Source organism: Lepidochelys olivacea (assembly GCF_965140295.1).
Source record: "Lepidochelys olivacea isolate rLepOli2 genome assembly, chromosome: 3".
NCBI classification, from domain to species: domain Eukaryota; kingdom Metazoa; phylum Chordata; order Testudines; family Cheloniidae; genus Lepidochelys; species Lepidochelys olivacea.
Window position 1 is genome coordinate 209,776,939 of NC_140413.1, and position 22,045 is coordinate 209,798,983.

General features: G+C 47.4%; 1 protein-coding gene across 1 annotated transcript in view; it reads right to left on the reverse strand.

Annotated features, from left to right (window-relative positions):
• FBLN7 (fibulin 7) overlaps window positions 1-18,919 on the reverse strand; it is a 41,257-nt gene extending 22,338 nt beyond the window's left edge. The window contains exons 1-2 of the mRNA XM_084624032.1: window positions 18,447-18,919; window positions 5,699-5,858 (exon numbers count right to left, since the gene is read on the reverse strand). Of these exons, the coding sequence (XP_084480158.1) occupies window positions 5,699-5,858; window positions 18,447-18,521 (235 nt within the window). The 5' untranslated portion in view covers window positions 18,522-18,919. The remainder of the gene's footprint in view (window positions 1-5,698; window positions 5,859-18,446) is intronic.
• Window positions 18,920-22,045: the final 3,126 nt, after the last annotated feature.

Below are 22,045 nucleotides of genomic sequence, written 5' to 3' on the forward strand. Positions count from 1 at the left end.
TGGACAGTGACTGGCAAAAGTTAGAACAGAGGGGTAACATTTGCCAGGAACATCCTTTGACAGTTTAATTTCAGTGCGAGCTGGATTGAACCTAATGTGAGACTTTCCATGGATGTCTGGGAGATCAGAATTAGTGCTATGTTGGAGTTGTTTCAGAGCTCACCATAAGGGCTTCTGAAAGCAGCTTGTTGGCTGAGTTGATAAAATGACCACATTTTGACCATACATGTACAGATCACGTCTCTCATGGAAATGCCGTTGTGAGAGACTTTCATTCTGTGCATACTGCTGCTCTGTAGGTGAAAGAGACTTTGACGCAAAAGGTACAGGCTATTCATCCGGTAGCAGGGTAGCTTCCAATTCCATCTCATTGTCGTGAGTTAGGAAAAGAACCTAAGTCTCCTGGCTCAGAACAATTGTTGTACACGCTTCCCTAGAAAGTTTAATCATATGAGACTGCATTGGAAGGGCCTGATTCTCCACTCCCTAGCTCCTTGGGGAGACATTTGCACTGTGCAAATGAGGTGCAAGGCACCTCATAGATTTCAAGGTAGGAAGGTCCATTATGATAATCTACTCTGACCTCCAGCATCGCCCAGGCCAGAGAAGTTTGCCCAGTGACTCCTGCATCCAGCCCAATAACTTGAGTCTGAGCTACAGTGATTTTTTTAGACAGACATCCAGGTTTGATTTACATACTGCAGGTGACGTAAGTTGTTCCTGTGGTTAATTCCCATTCTGTGTTAAAAATGTGTACCTTATCTCTAGCCGCATTTAATTTAGCTTGAGCTCCAGCCATTAGGTCTTGTTGGATGGATGTAAGTCACAACCATGAAGATCAAGTAATAACAAAAGAATGTGAACAAAAGAACAGACATGCTGGGTCAGACCAATGGTCCATCTAGCCCAGTATCCCATCCTCCAACAGTGGCCAGTGCCAGATGCTCAGAGGGAACAAACTGAACAGGGCAATTAGTGAGTGATCCATCACCTGTCATCCAGTCCCAGCTTCTTGCAGTCAAAGGTTTAGGGACACCCAGAGCATGACCTTCCGTCCCTGATCATCTTGGCTAATAGCCATTGATGGACCTATCCTCCATGAACTTATCTAATTCTCTTTTAACTCAATTATCCTTTTGGCCTTCACAACAACGAGTTCCTTCCACAGGTTGACTGTGTGCTGGGTGAAGAAGTATTTCCATATGTTTGTTTTAAACCTGCTATCTACTAATTCCATTGGGTGAGCCCACGTTTGGGTTTTATGTGAAGAGGAAAATAACACTCCTATATTACTTGTGCCACCCGGTTCATGATTTTAATACACCTCTATCCTATCCCCCCTTATTCCTCTCTTTTCTAAGGTGAACAGTCCCAGTCTTATTAATCACTTCTTATATGGAAGCTCTTCCATGCCCCTCATCATTTTTGCTGCACTTCTGTGTACTTTTTCTAATTCAAGTATAGCTTCTTAGTTTTGCAATGGGGTGACCAAAGCTATATGCAGTATTCAAGTGTGGGCATACCATGGATATATCAAGTGATGTTTGATATTTTTGTTTTATTATCTATCCCTTTCCTAATCAGCATTTTTGACTGCCAAGGCACATTGACTGGATGTTTTCAGAGAACTATTCATAATGTCTCCAAGATCTCTTTCTTGACTGGGAACAGCTAATTTAGACCCCATCATTTTCTATGTATAGTGGGGATTATGTTTTCCAATGTGCATTACTTTGCATTTATCCACATTGAATTTCATCTGCCATTTTGTTGCCTAGTCACCAGTTTAGTGAGAGCCCTTTGTAATTCTTTGCAGTCAGCTTTGGATTTGACTTGAATAATTTTGTATCTGCAAATTTTGCCACCTCACTGTTCACCCTTTTTCCAGATCATCTATGAATATGTTGAACAGCCCTGGTCCCAGTACTGATCCCGGGGGGATCCTGCTATTTACCACTTTCCATTGTGAAAACTGATCATTTATTTCTACCCTTTGTTTCCTAACTTTCAAACAGTTACTGATCCATGATATGACCTCCGTCTTATCCCATGACAGCTTACTTTGCTGAAGAGCCTTTGGTGAGGGACCTTGTCAAAGGATTTCTGAAAGTTCAGTACATTATATCAACTGAATCACCCTTGTCCACATGCTTTCTGACACTCTCAAAGAATTCTAATAGATTGGTGCAGCTGTGTTGACTCTTCCCCTACATATTATGTTCATCTATGTGTCTTATAATTCTATTTCTTACTATAGTATCAACTAATTTGCCTGGTACTGAAGTTAGGCTTACCGAGCTGTAATTGCCGGGATTACTTTGGGAACTTTTTTTTTTAAAACTCGGCAGTACATTAGCTACCCTCCAGTTATCTGATACAGAGACTGATTTAAGTAATACGTTACATACCACAGTTAGTTTTTCTGCAATTTCATATCTGAGTCCCATTAGAACTCTGGGGTGAATCGCATCTGGTCCTGGTGACTTATTACCATTTAATATATCAATTTGTTCCAAACTTCCTTTACTGACACTTCAATCTGGGACAGTTCCTCACATTTGTCACCTAAAAAGAATGGCTCAGGTGTGGGAATCTTCCGCACATCTTCTGCAATGAAGAGCGATGCAAAGAATTCATTCAGCTTCTCCACAGCAGCCTTGTCTTCTATGAGTGCGCCCTTAGCACCTTGACGATCCAGTGGCTCCACTGACTACTGGGCAGGCTTCTTGCTTCTGATGTACTTATAGACAATTTTGTTGTTAGCAAAAGACACAAAAATTAGTTGCTCTTCAAATTCTTTTTTGGCCTGCCTAACTATACTTTTATAGTCAACTTGCCAGAGTTTATGCCTCTTTCTATTGTCCTCAGTAGGATTTGACTTCCAATTTCTAGGGGATGCCTTTTTGCCTCTGAGTCTTCCTCTGCTGTTTAGCTATGAACAGACTCCAATGAGAAACTGCAGAACGGGAAATAATTTGCAAACTTGACACCATCAAATTAGGCCTGAATAAAGACTGTAAGTGGCTGGGTCACGACAAAAAATAATTTTCCCTCTGTTGATACTCACATCTTCTTGTCAACGGCTGGGAATGGGCCACATCCACTTTGATTGAACTGGCCTCATTAGCACTACAAAAAGTAATTTTCCCTCTGTTGATATTCACCCCTTCTTGTCAACTGTTGAGAATGGGCCACATCAACCCTAACTGAATTGGCGTCGTTAGCACTGACCCCCCACTTGGTAAGGCAACTCCCATCTTTTCATGTGCTGTATATTTATACCTGCTTACTGTATGTTCCACTCCATGCATCTGATGAAATGGGCTATATCCCACAAAAGCTTATGCCCAAATAAATTTGTTAGTCTTTAAGGTGCCACAAGGACTCCTCGTTGTTTTTACGGATACAGACTAAGATGGCTACCCTTCTGAAACCTGTTTAGCTATGGTGGCTTTTTTTATCATACTTTTTTTTTAATTTGGGGTATATCTGTAGTTTGAGCCTCTATTATGGTGTTTTTTTAGTAGTTTCCATGACGCTTGCAGGCATTTCACTCTTGTGACTCTTCCTTTTAATTTCTGTTTAACTCATTTCCTCATTTTTGTGTCGTTCTCCTTTTTGAAGTTAAATACTATCGCAGTGGGTTTCTGTATTCATCTCTTGGACACGATCCTATGCATCAGTTAGGACTAAATCAAGAATTGCCTCTCCCCTTGTGGGTAGCAGGACAAAATGCTCCAAGAAGCAGTCATTTAATGGTGTCCAGAAATTTTCTCTGCATCCGTCCTGAGGCGACATGTTCCCAATCAATATCGGGATAGTTGAAATTCCCCATTATTATTGGGTTTTCTGGTTTTGTAGTCTCTCTAGTCTCCCTGAGCATTTCACAATCACCGTTATCATACTGGTCAGATGGTTGGTAGTATATTCCTACTGCTATACTCTTATTGTTCAAGCATGGAATTTCTCTCCATAGAGATTCTATGGTACAGTTTGATTCACTTAAGATGCTCTCTTTCACATGTAGGGCCTCTCCCACACCAGCATGACCTATTCTGTCATTCCAATGCATTTTGTACCCTGGTATTACTGTGTCCCATTGATTATCAATTGTTCCACCAAATTTCTGTGATACCTATTATATCACTATCCTCATTTAATACCAGACACTCAAATTCACCATCTTAATATTTAGACTTCTAGCATTTGTATATAAGGACGTATAAAATTTGTCAGCGTTTGGTTGTCTGCCTTCTTGTGATGTAATTGAATGGGACTCTTTTTCATTTGACTGTTTCTCTTCAATTCCGACCCGTACTTAATCAACTTCTATCCTCTCCTCTTCACTAGTATATTGAGTATCCCTTTACTCCTCCCCTAAGGGATGTCTCCAGCCAAACTGCGTTCTCCTCTGTACCTGTCAGCTTTCCCCCCACCCCTTAGTTTAAAAGCTCCTCTATGACTTTTTTAATTTTAGATGCCAGCAATGTAAAATGATACGCAGTGTCTCAGTGAAAAGGCCTGGAAACTTGAGAGTCAATATGTAAACTACCTTCCTTTCAATAGACGTAAGAGAATTAAGTAAGAATGATGGGGGCTCAAAAGACCCTAAGTGACTTAAATTTCAATGGGACTTGTTTTCCTAAGATGCTTCTATAAATATCACCTGACATCTCTCAGGGCTTGTCTACACTGGCAAGGTTAAAGCGCAGCCGTGGCAGGGCTTTAACATGGCTTGTGTAGTCATGGCAGAGCGCTGGGAGAGAAGTCTCCCAGCGCTCTTCAAAAATCACCTCCATGAGGGGCGTAGCTACCAGCGCCGTCTGCACTGTCAGCTGGTGCACGGTCTACACGGGCGCTTTACAGTGCTGAAACTTGCAGCGCTCAGGGGCGTGTTTTTCACACCCCTGAGCAAGAAAGTTGCAGTGCTGTACAGTGCCCGTGTAGACAAGTCTTCAGTTTCTACAGTGTTGTGACACTGCAAACCATGCATGAGAAGTAAAGCTTTTAGTCGCCATTGTTTTCCACATGAAATATGCTTTCTGCTTATCGTGTGCTGAGAAAACTGAGTATCATTCTAGACCATGGAGAGACATATTTATTACTACATGTGTCTCCACTGTATATGAAGACCAAGCATCCCCCCGAGAGAGAAACAGGAAAGAGGATTTAGCGGGAGAGCACTATAAATATACTGACCTAATTTTAAGATCTAAAATTAAGACCATGGGCTACTATACGGTCATAAGGCTTGAGTTGGTTGTGTGGGAAGAGCATGTCGCACTGAATATGATCGACTGTAGTTACTTTGGGGCAGATTCCTGACCTACCGATCTGTGTGCAAAGTGCCGTGTACAACCATGGGATGAGACTGATGGACTGGTTTGGGGAGAAAAGGCATATTGGGGCTGTCCCACAATGTATGGAGCCATTTGGGTGGGACACATGTTCCTCTTCTCTTCCAAAAATGAGGGGTGGGGGGAAGAGAGAGGGGCAGCGCATCCCTAGGTCTTGGCAGTCCATAGTTCAGTGTGACATGGTGGGCAGCGGGATGTGCCAAGAGCTAGCTTGCCAGGCCCTCGCTCTCCCTGCCGGGGCCTGGGGGCAGGGGGCAAGCAGCCTGTCGGTACTAGTGTACACCACAGCCGGATGCTCTATGGCTGCTCTTGTTGCTGAAAGGCCAGCTGTGGGTTTTTACCGGATTGTGGGTCTGGGGCAGCTTTTGTCACCGAGTTCTGCAGAGTTATCAGCCGGTTCTTCATGACGCGCACTCCCTCTGCAAACCGCGTTTCCTGCCCCTTTAAGAACTGCTGCATTTGGCGGATGGCAGCCAGGAGCTGCTGTTTGTTGAGACAGTTCTGTGAAAAAGAAAGAGACAGCTGTTTCAGCGCTGAGCATGCACGTCACGCAACGGTGCGTTAGCTCCCTTTATCTGCAGCTGCCAGCAACGGAGGGACCACTCATTAAGCACAATTAGCGAGCAATTATTCCAGCGCCCACTTCCCCTCCTATGTACATGGTCTATGTATGTTCAGGGCAGTTCTGAGCAGTTTCGTTGGCACACCCAGGCCTTTTCAGGTATACGCTGTCAAATAACTGCAACACAGTAACCAGAGTGAGCAGCCAGAGGTGCCGCACTAATCTCAATGAGCTTGTGAAAATCCACTCATATTTTTAACTGTAGCAACAGAAGTTCAACCCCTCCAGCATTGTCCCATTCTGCAATTCCTCCCTGCAGCCCCAGCTCAGCGATGCGCCTAGTGCCCCCTTCCTTGCCAACCCTCCGGGACTATCCTGGAGTCTCCAGGAATTAGATATTAATAGTTAATTAAATATTATGTCATGTGACTAAACCTCCAGGAATAAGTCCAGCCAAAATCAGCAACCCCTTCACCCACCCTCATCCCCCCGTGTCCCCAGCATTTTGTAACCCTGTTTTATTTACACACAAGGGGGATCCGGTGAAGTTTAGTCCCTCAGAAAGACCGAGTCAATGTGGCATCACCAGCAAGTTCCAGGCACATTGTCGCATGGCTAACTGCCAGTGCTACGTCACGCTGCCAATCTAGCACTAGGCCAGCAGTCACCCCATTGCTGGAGCCTTTCCTAAGCAAAGACAATTGCCAGGTGAATTTGTGAGGTGGCCGAGGATGTATCAAATTCAACTTATAGAAAGAAATGGCAGAAAAGCCATGCCCTGACCTGTGACGTATTATGTCACCACTTGTCATGCACCCCTGGGGGGTCTCACAATGCTTTGCTGCTGTAGCTCTCAGCCTGGGCTCCTGCAGGTCACATCCTGGGTGTCTGTGTATAGCCACAGCCCTGGTCTTGCAATTCTGACCCCAGCTACCTGCGTACAGCCCCACAACCCTATTGTGGCTTCCACCAGCCTGGGTTATAACAAGAAAGGTGACCCCAACACACTCCCCATCCCAAATTTTCCCAAAACCACATGCGTTGCAATGTCCAGTCTTCTCCTGGACAATTCAGAGAACTAAAAAGGTTTGTTTGTTCCTCTAAAGAGACAAAAGCACATCACAGCTTACTAACTTAACTGGGGTAAATACACCCTTCTATTTAAACACAGCATGAGCTGGTTTATAGTAAAGATAAAACAACTGTAGTAACAATAGGGCACAGGTTAAAGGATGCCAAACAAAAGGAATAAAGTTGGAAAGGGTGGCAAGCAAATAAGTGTGAAAACGCGCATCTAAAAGTCTACAACAATCTAGCAAGGTACAGATGTTGTTCAAGATGGTTTCTCAACTATATTCAGTTTCCAGAGGTGATAAGGTGTTTTTATCTTTTATCATGTTTGTGTCACTTCATTTGAGCACATAGTGATTGTCTGGTGTTACCCACATAGTTGTTATGGGGGCATTTAGTGCACTGGATGAGGTACACCACATGTTGTGATAGGTATGTGCAGGATCCATGGATCTTGAAAGGTGTGTTGAGCATCATGGCAGTGGAAATATGTCCACGGGTTTTGGATCTGTTGCTCTGGCAGGGTCTGGTGCTGCTTTGAGTTGGTGTGTCCTGGTCCGTGGGGGGGCTTGCTTCAGATGAGCTTGGAGAGGTTGCGGGGGCAGGGGGGTGTTTGAAGGCCAGAAGACGGAACTGGGAAAGATTTCTTTTGGGATGGGGTCCCCACTGAATATGGGTTGTAGTTGTTTGAGGATACCCCATATAGGTTCCAGTTTGGGGTGGTAGGTGACAACTAGGGGTGTGCTGTTGGAGGGGGTTTTATTTCTGTATTAAAGAAGGTTCTCTCAGGGTATTTGGGTGGGCCATTGCATGATGCGATCTACTATTCTGGTTGGGTGCTCTTGTTTGGTGAAGGGAGTTAGATGTGTGTTTAGATGTATCTCCCAGACTTTCTCTTTGAAGCAAATTCTGTGGTATCTGATTGCCTGGCTGTACAGAAGAGATTTCTTGGTGTGTTTGGTCACGTACAACAGAAGTTGGTCCAATGTAAGATATTACCTCACCCACCTTGTCTCAGGCTCTCTTATGAGATTCAAGAGCTTTCCCTTCCACAACCCAGGTGAGCAGGGGTCTGCAAAGATGGAAACTGAAGTCACCCCAATTATTTCAGATCTTGTGAAAAGTTCAGTTCCTGAGGTTCCAGAGCGATTCTCATTTTATCCAAATGGGCTCACACCAAAAACTGACTAGTGAAGATGATAGCTGACCATTTCTGGGGAATAAGCCTAGAGAATAGACAGGTGGTGCAGATTTTCAGATCAATGAACAGGGATTTGTCCATCTGAATCTCAATGCTACTAACTTCCATATTCCCTGCACACTGCTTATGTGCATCAGTCCACATGAAAAAGAAACCAAAGGGGATCCAAGTGTACTCAGAGGTATGAACCACATGAATATCAGCCATCTCAGTCTAGCACTTAGTACCCTTTGCATGCTAGTGGCAACTTGGCCAGATCCATATCCTGAGAGGTGCTGAGGCATTGTAATCAGTGGGAGCTTTCAGAGTTTGGACCCTGGGAATTTAGAGGGCCAGCAAAGAGGCAGGATGTTGGGGAGTGGGGCCGCTAGCTATCCCCTTAAGAGCACAAGGTGGCTACGATCACCTGGTGTCTGCAGAGAAGGTGAAAAGCCACCCCAGTTCCCATCAGTGGGTGCTGCATAGAGGGAAGAGTGTGTCATTTGAGATACTTCTACATTAGGCCCTCCAAATATGGGCATTATCTTGACTCCTAGTCAAGGCAATGACAACCAGAATACTGACCCACGGCAATGCTCATTAAACACTGCTCTGTCTGGGAATCCGGCTACAGGTACTAGCCATCATCTCATCACAGGCAACGGCACCTGGGTAATACCACCTGTAGCACTTTTCATCAGTAGATCTCAAACCTGCCAGTACCATTCCATGGAGATGCTCTGTACAATAGTGATCAATAAATCTACCTGTTAAGTGTGCGAGAGGAGTTCAAAGTGGAAATTTCTTGTCTCATAGAACTCCTTTCCAGTAAACACATGTTGGCGTAGAAGACACAAACCTCCCCAAAAGGAGTCATTCTGTATTTTGCAGAGTATTGCGCAATCACTTGTTACGATGTTTCATTCTGCCAGACCCAAATCCGTTCCGATTGCCTTTGATTTGTTAAACTGTCTATACTGGTTGGGTTATTACTGTGGAAAAAACTATCTCCTCAGAGAGAGTGTTTTGGGGGACAGACTGGAGATCCTGTTCTGCTGATCAGGAATCTTGGTCGTAGGAGAGTTATTTTCCATGCTCACACAAAGCTGAACAAGAAGTCTTCCTGTTGTAGCTGGAAGTCACTCATGTTTTCTTCCTTTTCCAATATTTTAGTCCTCATTGGTTAGCACTGCCCTCTAATTACAATGGGCAGACACTAAAAATCAACCCTACTAGCTACATTGCACTCCCAGTTCTTGATAAAAATCTTCATGAACTTAAAGAAATGAGTTTTACTGGGATTCACGCTGATTGAATGTGTTCCTGCTTAGCCCAGCATTGGGCTTATGGGTTGAATCTGGCTCCAGATTTGAGCCTTGATGCTGCTTCCAGACAAACCTCCCAGTGGCTTTGGTGGAACATTCTTTGTAAGATCTGTCCGGTGCAGATCAAGACTTTCTGCAGATTTTGCTTTTCATGTGACCAGACTCTTGAGTCCTTCATCCTAATAAAGAAATTCTTACTTCAAGGATGGCTTTCTGTGAACTACTTGTAAGAGAATAATTCAATGCGGAGTATGACAAGCAAGGGCTGTGATTACTTTGGAAATCCTGGGAGGGATTCCATAGCTCATGTTAAGTCCTTTTGGAACCAGAGCTATATTCCACTTCAGTTTTACAAAATAATAGGAAAACAGATGTCTTGTGCTTTCTTAGGGTGCCAGGAACACTTGTGAGATTTATGTCTGGAAGCTAACAGTTCTGGTTTGAAGCCGGAGGGACTGATTCACCCGGGAGGCATGCATCTTTGTGACAGCATGCAGCAGAACTAACTTAAAACCAAACAAGCCTGAACCAAACAGGCAATTCTGTAGCTCACCAAAACTCAGTTTCCCCCATAAATAAGCAACTTCTGTTCTATTGGGAAATGCCCCTTGTCAATGGGAACAGAGAGAAGATATGGTTCCTGCCTCTTGTCAAGAGCGTTTCAAAAGGACCACTGGGCGCATAGGAATTGTCCTACAGTCTTTAGCTACCTGCTCACACAGTATTTTCTTAACTTGGCCTCTGCTTCAGTCAGTGCACAGACCAAACAGTGAAGGAAGAGAATGATAGTCTTGGGTGCTTAAGGCATTAGCTCGGGACACAGAAGAAATGGGCTCTAAGCCTGGTTCTGCTACAATCTCTGTCTGTAACTGGCTAGGTGAGAGCAGGGAAGTAAGCTGCACCCTCTCCATGGCTCTCTCTCTGAGGAACAATGTTAGACCCCGAGCTATTTCTGGGGGTTCCAAAAGCCCTGTCCAGCTAGTGTTATGGAGTGATCACCGGATGGCGCTGTAGTGTGGTGCAGATTCCTTGGGGAAGCTGATACAATCAACAAAAGAATTTGCTCTCTGCGTTAATTTCAGTAATTAGAGGCAGTTCTTGGGGCAGAGTCCCTTGCTGGGAGCCAGGCACTGGTGTTCGGGCCGAGCTCCCTGGAAAAGGGCCTTGCCCGCATGCCATTTGGGACCAGCTCTGTTCAGGGACTGGTGGATGAAAGGAACAAGTTACACCAAGAACATCCCCAGATCCACGCCACTGATTTCTCCTGCAACAGGAAACCAGCCTGCAAGGCTCCAGATCTACTGCTGGGCCAAAGGGTGACTTGCATGGCAACTTCACTTCTCCCTGTTTGCAGGGTCCACAGAGCAAAGAGGCCCCCAGCCCAAGCCTGGGAAGGGGCAGGAACTGTCCTAGGCTTCTTTGCTGGCACCTCTGTGAGGCAGGCAGATGGCTGAGAAAGGGTGCCTTGGTCGGGCGTCTGTGAGCCAGGACTGCGGCAGAGAGCTCACTATGCTGGGAGAGAAAGGGAAAGGAGCTTTCTGATTTTGCTATAAACCCTGTGGAGTCAGAGAGAGGAGTGAACGACCCAGCCTAAGTGGATAATTGTGCCATGGGAAGGTACCCTGCAGAGGGGTGGTTTAGTCTGGCTGGAGATCCAGACACAGGCAAGTGGAGGCACTAAGAGAAGGATGAAGCCAAGGGGCTGAGCAGAGAACCCTGGAAAGAACCAACAGGAATGGCCTTGGACAAAGGAGCAGAGACAGCTTGGAGACTCAGACCAGGCATCCTCTTCCTTTTCCAGGTCTCTGGGTGAAGAGCCCAGCAGAGGGTGGGTGGAAACTCCCCTTCAGCCCTGCTCTAGCACGGTAGAAGTCGTGCACCTCCATCTCCTGTCGCTGTATCATGAGGATTGTGCAAAGCTGCTGGTACTTGTAGCCTGTTCCATAGACTTCTCTGGACAGCAGCTGCATTTGCTGGTTTATCTATGATGGTCATTCTTGCTAGGTGACTAGTCCTGCTGCCAACACATGGTTACTTTGAAGCAGATAAGCGGGAAATGGCCCAACTTAATTTCAGTTTAAACAGGGAAAACCGAGGGAAGGTTTCTGAAATCTTCAAGGAACTTTTCAACAAGATCCCCTGACTTCAGGGAGATTTTATAATCAGCACATGGTTAGCAACTGCAAACTCATCACTGCCAAGGGCACATTCGTTAGTCACTGAAGAGCACAACGAACAGTGGTGGGCATCATTCCAACGTGCCATTGAATCCAGCCTGGAAATTCTGTTTCATTCATTCAAGAGGCTTCTTCGTCAAAGGGAGCGAGATCATCCGGATAAACAACCGGTGCTGCAATCATCCCGAGAAACCTCAATGAAGAGCAGAGTAAGGGGCGCAGCATGCCAAATCCTCTGGAGGAGCTCAAGAGGGAGGAGGAGCTGGAATCCTCCTTCCACTCCGGGCATGCTCTAGGGCCTCTGTGGTCACGGGGCCTCCTCCCACACAGGCAGGATGGGCGTGTGCATGTGCTGATGGGTCAGCTAGCTGTGGATCTTTGGCTGGACCCATCCCTACCCTCATGCGCCCCTATGGCTGGAACCTATGCAGAGCCCAGCTCTCAGAGACCTGTCTGCCTAGTGGAGTGCAATCACCTAGCCTGACTTCTTTCTCATGCCCGAGAAGAGGAGGGGGAAGGGGAGAAATGGAGCCTGAGTAGTCATTAAATAAACAACAAAAGGATCCTGTGCACGTCGATAGCCCCTTCCACAGAGGGTTGCAGTACAAGCCAGATGTTCACTAGCAGCTGTGCATCTTATACCTAGTCCCACGATGGACCAACGAAGGCATGGGGAAGTTCAACAGTTTGCCCAGCAGTGTGAGTGACAGACAGATGGGAGTCATACCCAGAACCCTGGGCTCCCCATCCTGTGCACTGACCACTAGACTCTCCTTCCCCCACCCCCATCCAGGCCACGCTCCCTCTTCAATCGCTGTACAGTTTTGCTAGGGTATTTCACAGAGTGGGAACCTGCCAGCATTTCATACAAATTCCTGTTACACATTTGCAGAGCTGCAAGCCTGAGAGAAGGCTAGTAAACAATAGATCATGATGACACTGACCTGACCATTTGGGAAACGTCCGACCATAGGCCCACCAGTCTTTTCCTAGCCCCCTTGTGAAGCAGTTCCAGTTACTTTTACTGTCTAAGCAGCCACTCGTGGTTTAAAATAACCTGCTCATGACTGTTATGATTAATAAGAGACCCTTCCTTGCCGCCAGGTCTGCCCACCCCTTTCCTTCCTATGAATACACTTGCGACTGATAACCCTCCAACCAGCTGCTCTGGAGCAGTGCTGTATGCCCAGAGCCACAGCATGGTAGGAAGTGACCCACGTTCCTTTCGTCCCCCAATGGAGTATTGCTTTTGGGCCTAGATTACGGATTTATCCCAAGTGCTATTTGTGGGGCAGCTGTGCCCCCCTTGCCCCAGCGGGGACAGGAATTTGCTACTGGCCCTTACTAGCAGGGAATTTCTACGTCTATGTGCCAAGGCTCTGCCCATTCCTCCACTCCCCGGCCATCTGCTCTTGGGGTAGGGTTGAGAATGGGGCAAGCCAAGTCTGGGGAGGCCATGAAGCGTAAGGGGTGGGTGGGGGAACCTATTCTATTTCCTACCATGCTGCTGAGTAGACTGACTCACGACGAGCCATTCAGTCTTTAGAAAGCTCACGGGCGTTTCCTTCTAGATGGACAAGCAGCACCAGCAAGATCTGTGCTGTTCCCCCACCTCTTTGAAAGAAGCAGGGAACAAAAATTCAGGCACAAAATATAGATGGCTACGTCTGGAAGATGAGGTGTCCCAGCTCGATCACAGGCAAGGGAGGGCAGAACAATTAAGAATCCAACATTTCAACCCTCAAATTTTGGGAGAAATTTTTAATTTTGACCAAAAAGGAGAGATTATTTGGGGGTGAAGGGGAAGGGGAGTTTTATCCTGTTTTTTGACTAGCTGTAATCACAGGTAACAGACAGAACATATCTGAAAGAAGGTCTTTCCCCTGCATCTACCGCTCCAACACCTCACTGAGGCAGCCAGGGGCCACCCGCAGAAGCTGCTTGGACATGGGATTTCCCACCAGGGCGCAGCCCGGAGCCATTTGACAGAGGGGTTCCAGGAATGTGGGCAATGCTGCGCACCATGGTGGGAAAGTTCGCACGGGCCAGCGTTCAAACACAAACCCCTGCCTCCAGGCACACACCGGGCTCTCCGACAAACACAGGCAGCTGGGACCAGCAGACGGGAAACGTCTCTTTGACACTGCCTTGGCGCTGCTCAGCATGACGTTTGCAGAGACTCCAAGGCCAGAAGGAGCCATTGTGATCACCTCCTCTCTGACCCTCCTGCCTAGCTCTGGGCAGAGAATTTCATCCTGGGATTCCTGCCTGGAGTCCCTGCCTTCTGGTTGAATGACAGTAAATCTCTTTGAAAGACATCCAGCCTGGATTTACAGATTCCAAGTGATGGAGACACCATCACATCCCAAATTACTTTGTTCCAAGACTCGATTCCCCTCCCCGTTTAACGATCTGCCCCTGCTTTTCAGTCTGAATGTGTCTAGCTTCCACTTCCTGCCATTAGAGCTCACCGCGCCTTCATCTGCTAGAGTAAAGAGCCCTCTGTTCGTTGTGAGAAATCTTCTCCCCATCTAGGTGCTCTGGGCAGGGAGGAAAAGCTCACTGTGACTAGGAAAGGGTAGAGGGAATGGCTCGGGGGGCTACTCAGGTTCAGAGCCCCCCAGCTCGGCATGCCGGTGCCCTTGCTCCAAAGTTCTTCCCTTCCCCAGGGCTGGGGGTTTCCTACCCATTCCCCAGAGACTGGCCCGACCTGGTGCACCACGGAGGCTGCTCCAGCCTCTCCTCCAGGTCCCGCTCTCGTCTCTGCTCCCCACACACATGTGCAGGGGCAGAAACATTGTGGGGGTGGGAACATGCATTAGCCCCCCACCCTCCAATATTTCCATTGTGGGCGCGCTAGCCCCCCCTCCACTTCCACCATTGCTGAAAGTACAGACAGGCCAAGCTCCAGTCGCCTCTTAAAAGTCTCTTCACACAAGAAAGAACTCGGGGGGGGGCAGTGAAGCTTTAATCCTGCCCCCATCCCTCCGTCCCCTATTGCACGTTCACCCCGGTTTGTAGTTGTGAGGCAGGCTATAGCGAGGGTGTCTGAGGGGAGCTGCTTACGCCCGCACAGCATCACACCCTTACTCCCGGGACTTGGCAGGAGCCAGGAAGCAATGCTCTTATTAGCGAAGGACCAGGGGCCGTCTGTCCCCTGGCCTTCGCAGCACTTGTTACCTCGCGCTTGTGCCCTGCCACGCCCGAGGGCTTTGCCCCTGGTGTCTCTCAGAGCGTCCTGCCCCACAGCAAGCCCCACACCCAGAGAAGCGACTCACCAGTCAGCGCCACCATGTGGCTGGGTGCAGGGCTGACGGCCGGGGCGGGACCCTACAGTGGTCGGGATCGGTGACTCCGGCCAGGTCACACTTAAAAGCTCAGTCCCCTCGCAGGGTATGTGGTCAGGCCCTAAGCGGGCTTCCCCAGCTGGCCTCTTCAAAGGCCCCTGCTCCACCTGAGCCAGCAACAGTCTTTCCTCACACGACCTCATCTTTTGCAGTAATCCTGCTCTTCCTTTCGGAGTCGCTGGGCCCTGGACTTCTCCAGGAGAGCTCAGCACTACAAACCTGCCACCACCGCAGCCCTGCTGCAAGCTCAGACCTCCCATCCCTCTGGGGCTTCTCCTCAGCAACACCAGGCCCAGCACAGCCCCCCTGGAGCCTAGCCTCGCCCCAGGGCCTGCCATCAGAACTAGCTCCACTCCTAGGGCTGTCCCTTCCCAGCTGATCCTCAGCGGCTCGGCTTCCTCCCATTTTAAGTCCCACACCTTGTAGCTGTGGCAGGCCAGGGCTAACTGACCAGAGGCTGGCTAACCCAGACCTCCTGGTCCTTATAGGAGCAGGCCACCCTGTCACAGAATCACAGAATATCAGGATTGGAAGGGACCTCAGGAGGTCATCTAGTCCAACCCCCTGCTCAAAGCAGGACCAATCCCCAATTTTTGCCCCAGATCTCTAAATGGCCCCCTCAAGGATTGAACTCACAACCCTGGGTTTAGCAGGCCAATGCTCAAACCACTGAGCTATCCCACCCTGTTACAGGGCCTGTCAAACAGAGCTATTCCTGCAGACCCTCCTTCCCAGAGCGTGAATGAGCACCAAGCCAATGCAGAGCGTCACTGATAAACAGAGAACACCAAGTCCTCACCCGCAGGCCGCTGCTCTAACCCTTAGACCACACTCCTCTTCCAGAGCCAGAAATGGAACCCAGGACTCCTGATTCCTTACATTCCACTGCTGGACAGCAAATAGCAGTGTAACCCACTAGCAAAATGCATCTTACAGCTCTCTCTAGGGGCTGCCCCCCCCCTGCAAGGAGGATAACAGCTTTCTACTGCTGCCAGTCACTTCACTTCTTTAGCTCAATTGGTAGAGGTCTGCGCTGAAAATCTAGCATTCAAAACCTGCTAGTGACCCAAGAGAAGGGTCACTACAGTGGTACATAAGATAATGTCTTTTTTTTTTAAATCTTTTTTTAAAACCTAGGTGATTCCATTAAAAAAACAAAAACCCTATATTAACAGAACATTAAGGTTGCAATTCAAGCACTCAGAAGTTATGAAAAGCCAGATTCAGATTACCTATGAGACTAATTTGGCCTCCTTGTGTTATGAAACAGTCTTTAATTTCATGATACCCTCCTATTTGTTCTACAGGACTGCTGCCCAGGGCAGACAGTGAATGAAGCGGGAGTGTGTAAAAAGTGAAATATTGCCTTGTGATTGAGGCACTCGCCTAGCATTCAAGAGAACTGGGTCCTATCTTAGCTTAAATAAAGAAGGTTAAGGGGTGACTTGATCACAGTCTATAAGTATCGAACAAATATTTAATAATGGGATCTTCAATCTAGCAGAGACAGGTCTAACACCATCCAGTGGCTGGAAATTGAAGTTAGACAAATTCAGACTGGAAATAAGGTGCAAACTTTTAACAGCGAGTAATTAAGCAGTGGAACAATTAACGAAGAGTCGTGGTGGATTCTCCGTCACTGACAATTTTAAAATTAAAATTGGATGTTTTTCTAAAGCTCTGCTCCAGGAATTATTGTGGGGCAGTTCTTGGGCCTGTGTGATACAGGAGGTCAGACTAGATGATCACAATGGTCCCTTCTGGCCTTGAGATCTAGGCATCCCTGTTTCTGCTACAGACTTCTTTTGTAAAGCTGGACAAGGTATTTAAATCACAGGCTTCAGAGGCCAGAGTTGCCAGTTTTGCCTTTTATCCCTCCATGTTGCAGTTTCCCACCCGGAAAACTGGAATAACATGAAGTTACCTCGCCGGGGTGTTATAAGGGTAAGTTCATTAACTTCTGGGATGGGTTCAGATGAGTAGGCTTAGGCTGGTGGGCAGTAAATACGGGACAAGGCCACCCAGTGAACGAGGGGGATAAAACAGCTATTGAACTGCCTCATTCACTGAAGCCCTGTCTACCCTATGCCCTGAGAGAGGCTGGGTCAGGTGGAAAGAGGAATAGGTAATTCAAGGCTGCATCATAAGGCACGTGCGCCCAGGGACTGAACTGAAGTTGCATAGGCAACTAACTTTTGAACACTTAACTTTGCAACCCCAATGTTCTTTCCTTTGTATGGAATATCTCTGTAGATATCTATTCCAGCGACCATTTGTTGTCCAACACTGTCGTAAAAAATTATAGCAGCTGGATGTGGTAAACAGAAATCTGAAAAAAGAAAAGAAAAGTGAGTTGAATCCTGGCACGTCGTTTACTTTTATAACAAGGTCTTTGTTAAAAGGCTATTTTTAATGTGAACCACCAGACATACTGCAGCTAGCTTATGGTAACCAGAATAAACAGCACGATGGAACTGCTCTCAGAAAATTGGTTCTAGTCTTTGTCCCTAACAGGCCAGCACAGTCTGTCAACGTGATTAAGCATGTCCATTGTATTCAATATGTAACCGAAAGACCTAAGTATTAACCATACTATTGTCTAACGAGAAAAGGCTTGTGCATACCCTTTGTGATTCCCCTGATAATTATAAACTGCATTACGGTCACCGGGTTGTCACAGGACTGCAGAGTTCAGATACTTAGTGACATCTATGCAAGGATCCAAAATCACTGCCAGCGTGTTACTGTGAGAAAGGTTATATTACAAGTAAAAGCTGAAGGGAAGAGCATTACGCCGGGGACACAGGTCCAAAATGTCCAATACCTTGGACCGTGTGTGGTGAAGAAGAAGATTTTGAAAATGACGCAGGGTGAAATTATGAAGACTACAGCACCTGTATTTTCATGAATGTGACTTTTAACTATTACCTTTCCTTTGAAAGAGAAAAGTGTCAATGACAGAGGATAGTCAGAAGTAACGGCCTGCGATGGGTCGTTTTCCAGTAAGTTTATTCACAGGATGGGTCTAGAAAGGAATATCACGAGTCCATGAAAAGAACAAGCTGAAGAGCAATAAAGTCCTGTTCTGTGCAAACTATTCTGTTCCATAAACCAATTTTTAGCACCACAATTTCCTGCAAATGCACAACTGTTGTTGCTTAGTTAGTTCTGTGACAGAAAGCTGGTTAGCACTCACAGGCTACTTATGCACTGGGGATCATGCAGTCTCCCACCTACATTACATGGATTTGCCTGTAAAATCCACACATCCATTGTTTGTCTTTTACACCTGGCCGCGGATAGGAAGACTCTCCAAATGCCATGGGAAGACATAAGAGACAGTGGGGGTTATAGGGGGTAAGAGACAGGAGACAGCCACCTTCTATGCTGCAGATACTGTAATTATATGATAGAGACGGAGGCTTACCTGGGAAGCTGGAGATCCCTGGCATGCTGTGAAGTACAGGAACAGAAAGAGGCTGTACTGAAATCCAGAAACCATGGTCCTAGTTTCAAGGTAAAATCTCTTCTCGGATTATTTTCGAATGCTTTCCCCTCCTGAGTGTTTTCTCAACCTGCCTTAGAAGTCCCTGGGAATGCCTGGAATGCAGCCGAGGGACAGCTGACTCCCGCTTGCCAGCACCAACCTGGCAGCTCCTCTCACGGAAGGGTTGAAGAAAACCACTCAGTTTTCAAGTCCTCATCTGCCGGCTGCCCTCGCAGCTGCTGCTGCTGCTGCAATCAGCCACTGCTGCTGCCTGTGTGAGCTCTTACAATCCAACACCTAAGCTGTGTGGGTCTGGCTGGGGTTTAGTTTCTCCCTCCCACTCAAGGTAGCAGTGGAAGGCTGGCTGGCTAGCGGGGTCCTAGCAGTAGGTGTTGGTCTCAGGGGAGAAACACTTGCCAAGTGGATATCTCCTTGTAGCCCGCACACTGGGCAGCGGCCAAAGTGGGGGAGACTCATCCCGTTTGTCTTCTAGGAGAGGTTGGGACTGTATTTCCGCAGAAGGCCCCTGAGAAAGGAGCACTCCTTTAGGATTGAATTGATTTCCATTAGCCTTGCTTCCTTCTCGGATGGAGAAGAATGGCCCCATGTGCAACGCTGATCTGCTGCAAAGCAATTGGAGAGAGGAGGATTTGGGTGGAGGTTCATCCCTCCCTTGCCCGGCCTTCTAGGGCGCTATCCTGGGAACACAGGGTTCAGGTGCACGTCACCACACTTCTGCCTTCAGCTCCCACTGAAGCCTGTGGACCCATACACGGGTGTATATCCAAAGGCAGAGCCAGTGAGAATGTCAGGGTGCACTCAGCTGGAGAGCTCCCTTCCTAGAGAGATTGGGTCTTGTCATGCAATACCTGGCAGCTGATCTCGAAAAGCTTCTCTGCAAGCCACCGTCAGGGGTTCCCTCACTGTGCAGCCTGCTAGCAACAGCTCCACCTTGGACACACGATGGCCAACGCACCGCGTTTGACGCTGAAAAACAGCCACTTGAATATAGTGGTCTTCAGACTCTTTGATCGAGCCAGCCGGAGGCCTCTTTACAGACACAGTGGGGATCATTTACTCTCCCCGTCCACCTTGATGCATTACAAATCCTATAGCTTTGTGATTGATTTGGGGTGAATAGGTGGGGCTGCACCGATGGCTGATTAATGGAACGGCTGGCTCTGAATGCCCCCTCCCAATCCAACCCCTTCCCCTAGTGGCTGCTGGTCCCCTCTCCCTTCTCCATCTCTAGGCTCACCTGCAGCCCGGGAGTAGAACTAGGAGTGATGTGGGGACATTAAGCAAAGGAAAGTGGAGCTGTGTTGGGATCACCCCTGGGAAGTGGGGGAAGCCCCGCGACTGAGACTAGACTGGACAAATCACTGTCAAATATACCACGGGAAACAATGCCAGCAGCAGAAATGTGGACCAAGTAGGTGGGGGAGCTTTGTCACAGGACAAAGATATATGTATTTACCCACATCCCACAGCAGTAGTCTGCACTCAGCATTTACTTGTGCTCCTCTGCTGGTGTCTAAACTCACACTAATTAAAAACCATAAACGTCCTATCATATTGTGAGCCAATCGTAGACATTCTGATATTTGTATTTGTTTTATCCCCACCAGCTTCCCCTAGTCCAGAGGTTTATAACCAGTGGCCCACAGATGCCTGGGGCTCTTCTTAGACTATGTCTAAGGGATCCACAAAAGGTTGTTGTTACCGTAGAACAGTGTGGTCCATGGACACCTGGGGGTCAGGAGACCATGCTAAGATTTCTGGAGTGGTCTGCACCGCCATTCAAAACTCGTAGGGGGCCGCAAATAAAAAAAAAGAAGGTTGAAGAACCCTGCCCTGGTTGTCCTTATGTTCCATGTCTAATGTCTTGATCATACACTCCTCAGTGTAGGAGTCGTGCCTTTCTCACCTCTCTGTGCTCCACACATGCTGCGGTGTTACAAACGTGTTCATTCATATGTTCATTCATACAGTACAGGGATACGGCAATTTGAACAACAGTCATTTTAAATGCCCTAAGTGAGATGCACAATCTACTGGTACGTGGTGAAACATTAAACTTGCCCGCTCCAGTGATTTGGGGGAGTGGGAGGGGCAGTGGAGAATCTGCCCCAAAGATTTCTTTTTGGACAAGGACTATCAGAACGTCCGTTACCCAAGGCAGTACAACCAGACTTTACTGAACTAGACCTTGGGACGACAGCTCTAAAGACGGCAGTGTTTACCTGCATGTGCTTCGCGCTGTAGGGCCATGTTCCTGTAATGCCATGCACGTCTCTCAATCCAATCGTTGTACGTTTATGGACAGAATGATCAGAACAATGGTCCCAGACTAGGGGTGCTGGAACAATTTTTATAATGGGGGTCCTGAGAGCCATTGAACCAAACTGTAAACCCTGTGTTTGATGGAAACCACTTCAAGCCAGGGGGTGCAGCAGCTCCTCCAGCACCTGTGTCCCAGACAATCCGGGGCCCGGTAAAAAATTTCTCCAGACTAGGTGTTTCTCCAACAGAATTCTAAACAGCAGCTAGACGTCTGCTGAGCTCTGCTGCCATCTACCGGACAATATGGAAATGTGAGAGTCCTACATAGACTGGTGGGGACCCAAACCTGGGAACGTGAGCTCTTTGGGGCAAGAGCTGACATTGATCATAAGCTTGTACAGGGCCAGCACAATGGGCTGCCACCTGAGGGAGGTCTTTTGGCACTAACCCCCTCTAAATGTTAAATAATAAAGACTGTGCTGGTCCTGATGCAAACCTTGATGCGGTGGTGGGCTCCCCTTGATATGAACTGGTCGCTCCCACTGGAATTACCTAAAGAACAGAGAAATGGCCATACTGGGTCAGATCTGGACCATCTAGCCCAATATCTTGTCTTCCGACAGTGGCCAGTGCCAGGTGCTTCAGAAGGAATGAACAGCACAGGGCAATTATCGAGTGATCCATCCCCTGTCGTCCAGTCCCAGCTTCTGGCAGTCAGAGGTTTAGGGACATCCAGTGTATGGGATTAGGTGTCTGACCATCTTGGCTAATAGTCGTTGATGGACCTATCCGACCACCAGGGACTTATTTTTGGTCTGCATAACATGCCTTGCAACAAGTTCTGCAGGATGTCTGCGTGTTGCATGAAGTACTTCCTTTTGTTTGTTTTAAACCTGCTGCATATTAATTTCATGGGTGACCCCTGATTCTTGTGTTATGTGAAGAGGTAAAGAGCACTTCCCTATTCACTTTCTCCACCCCAGTCATGATTTTGTAGACCTTCATCATTCCCCCCCTCCCCCTTAGTTGTCTCTTTTCCAAGCTCATCAGCCCCAGACTTTTTAATCTCTCTTCACTCGGAAGTTGTTCCATACCCCTAATCATTTTTGCTGCCCTTTGCTGTACTTTTTCCAATTCTAATGTATCTTTTTTTGAGATAGGGTGACCAGAACTACATGCAGTATTCAAGGTGTGGGCAGACCCTGGATTTTTTTTAGTGGCATTATGATATTTTCTGTCTTCTTATCTATCCCATT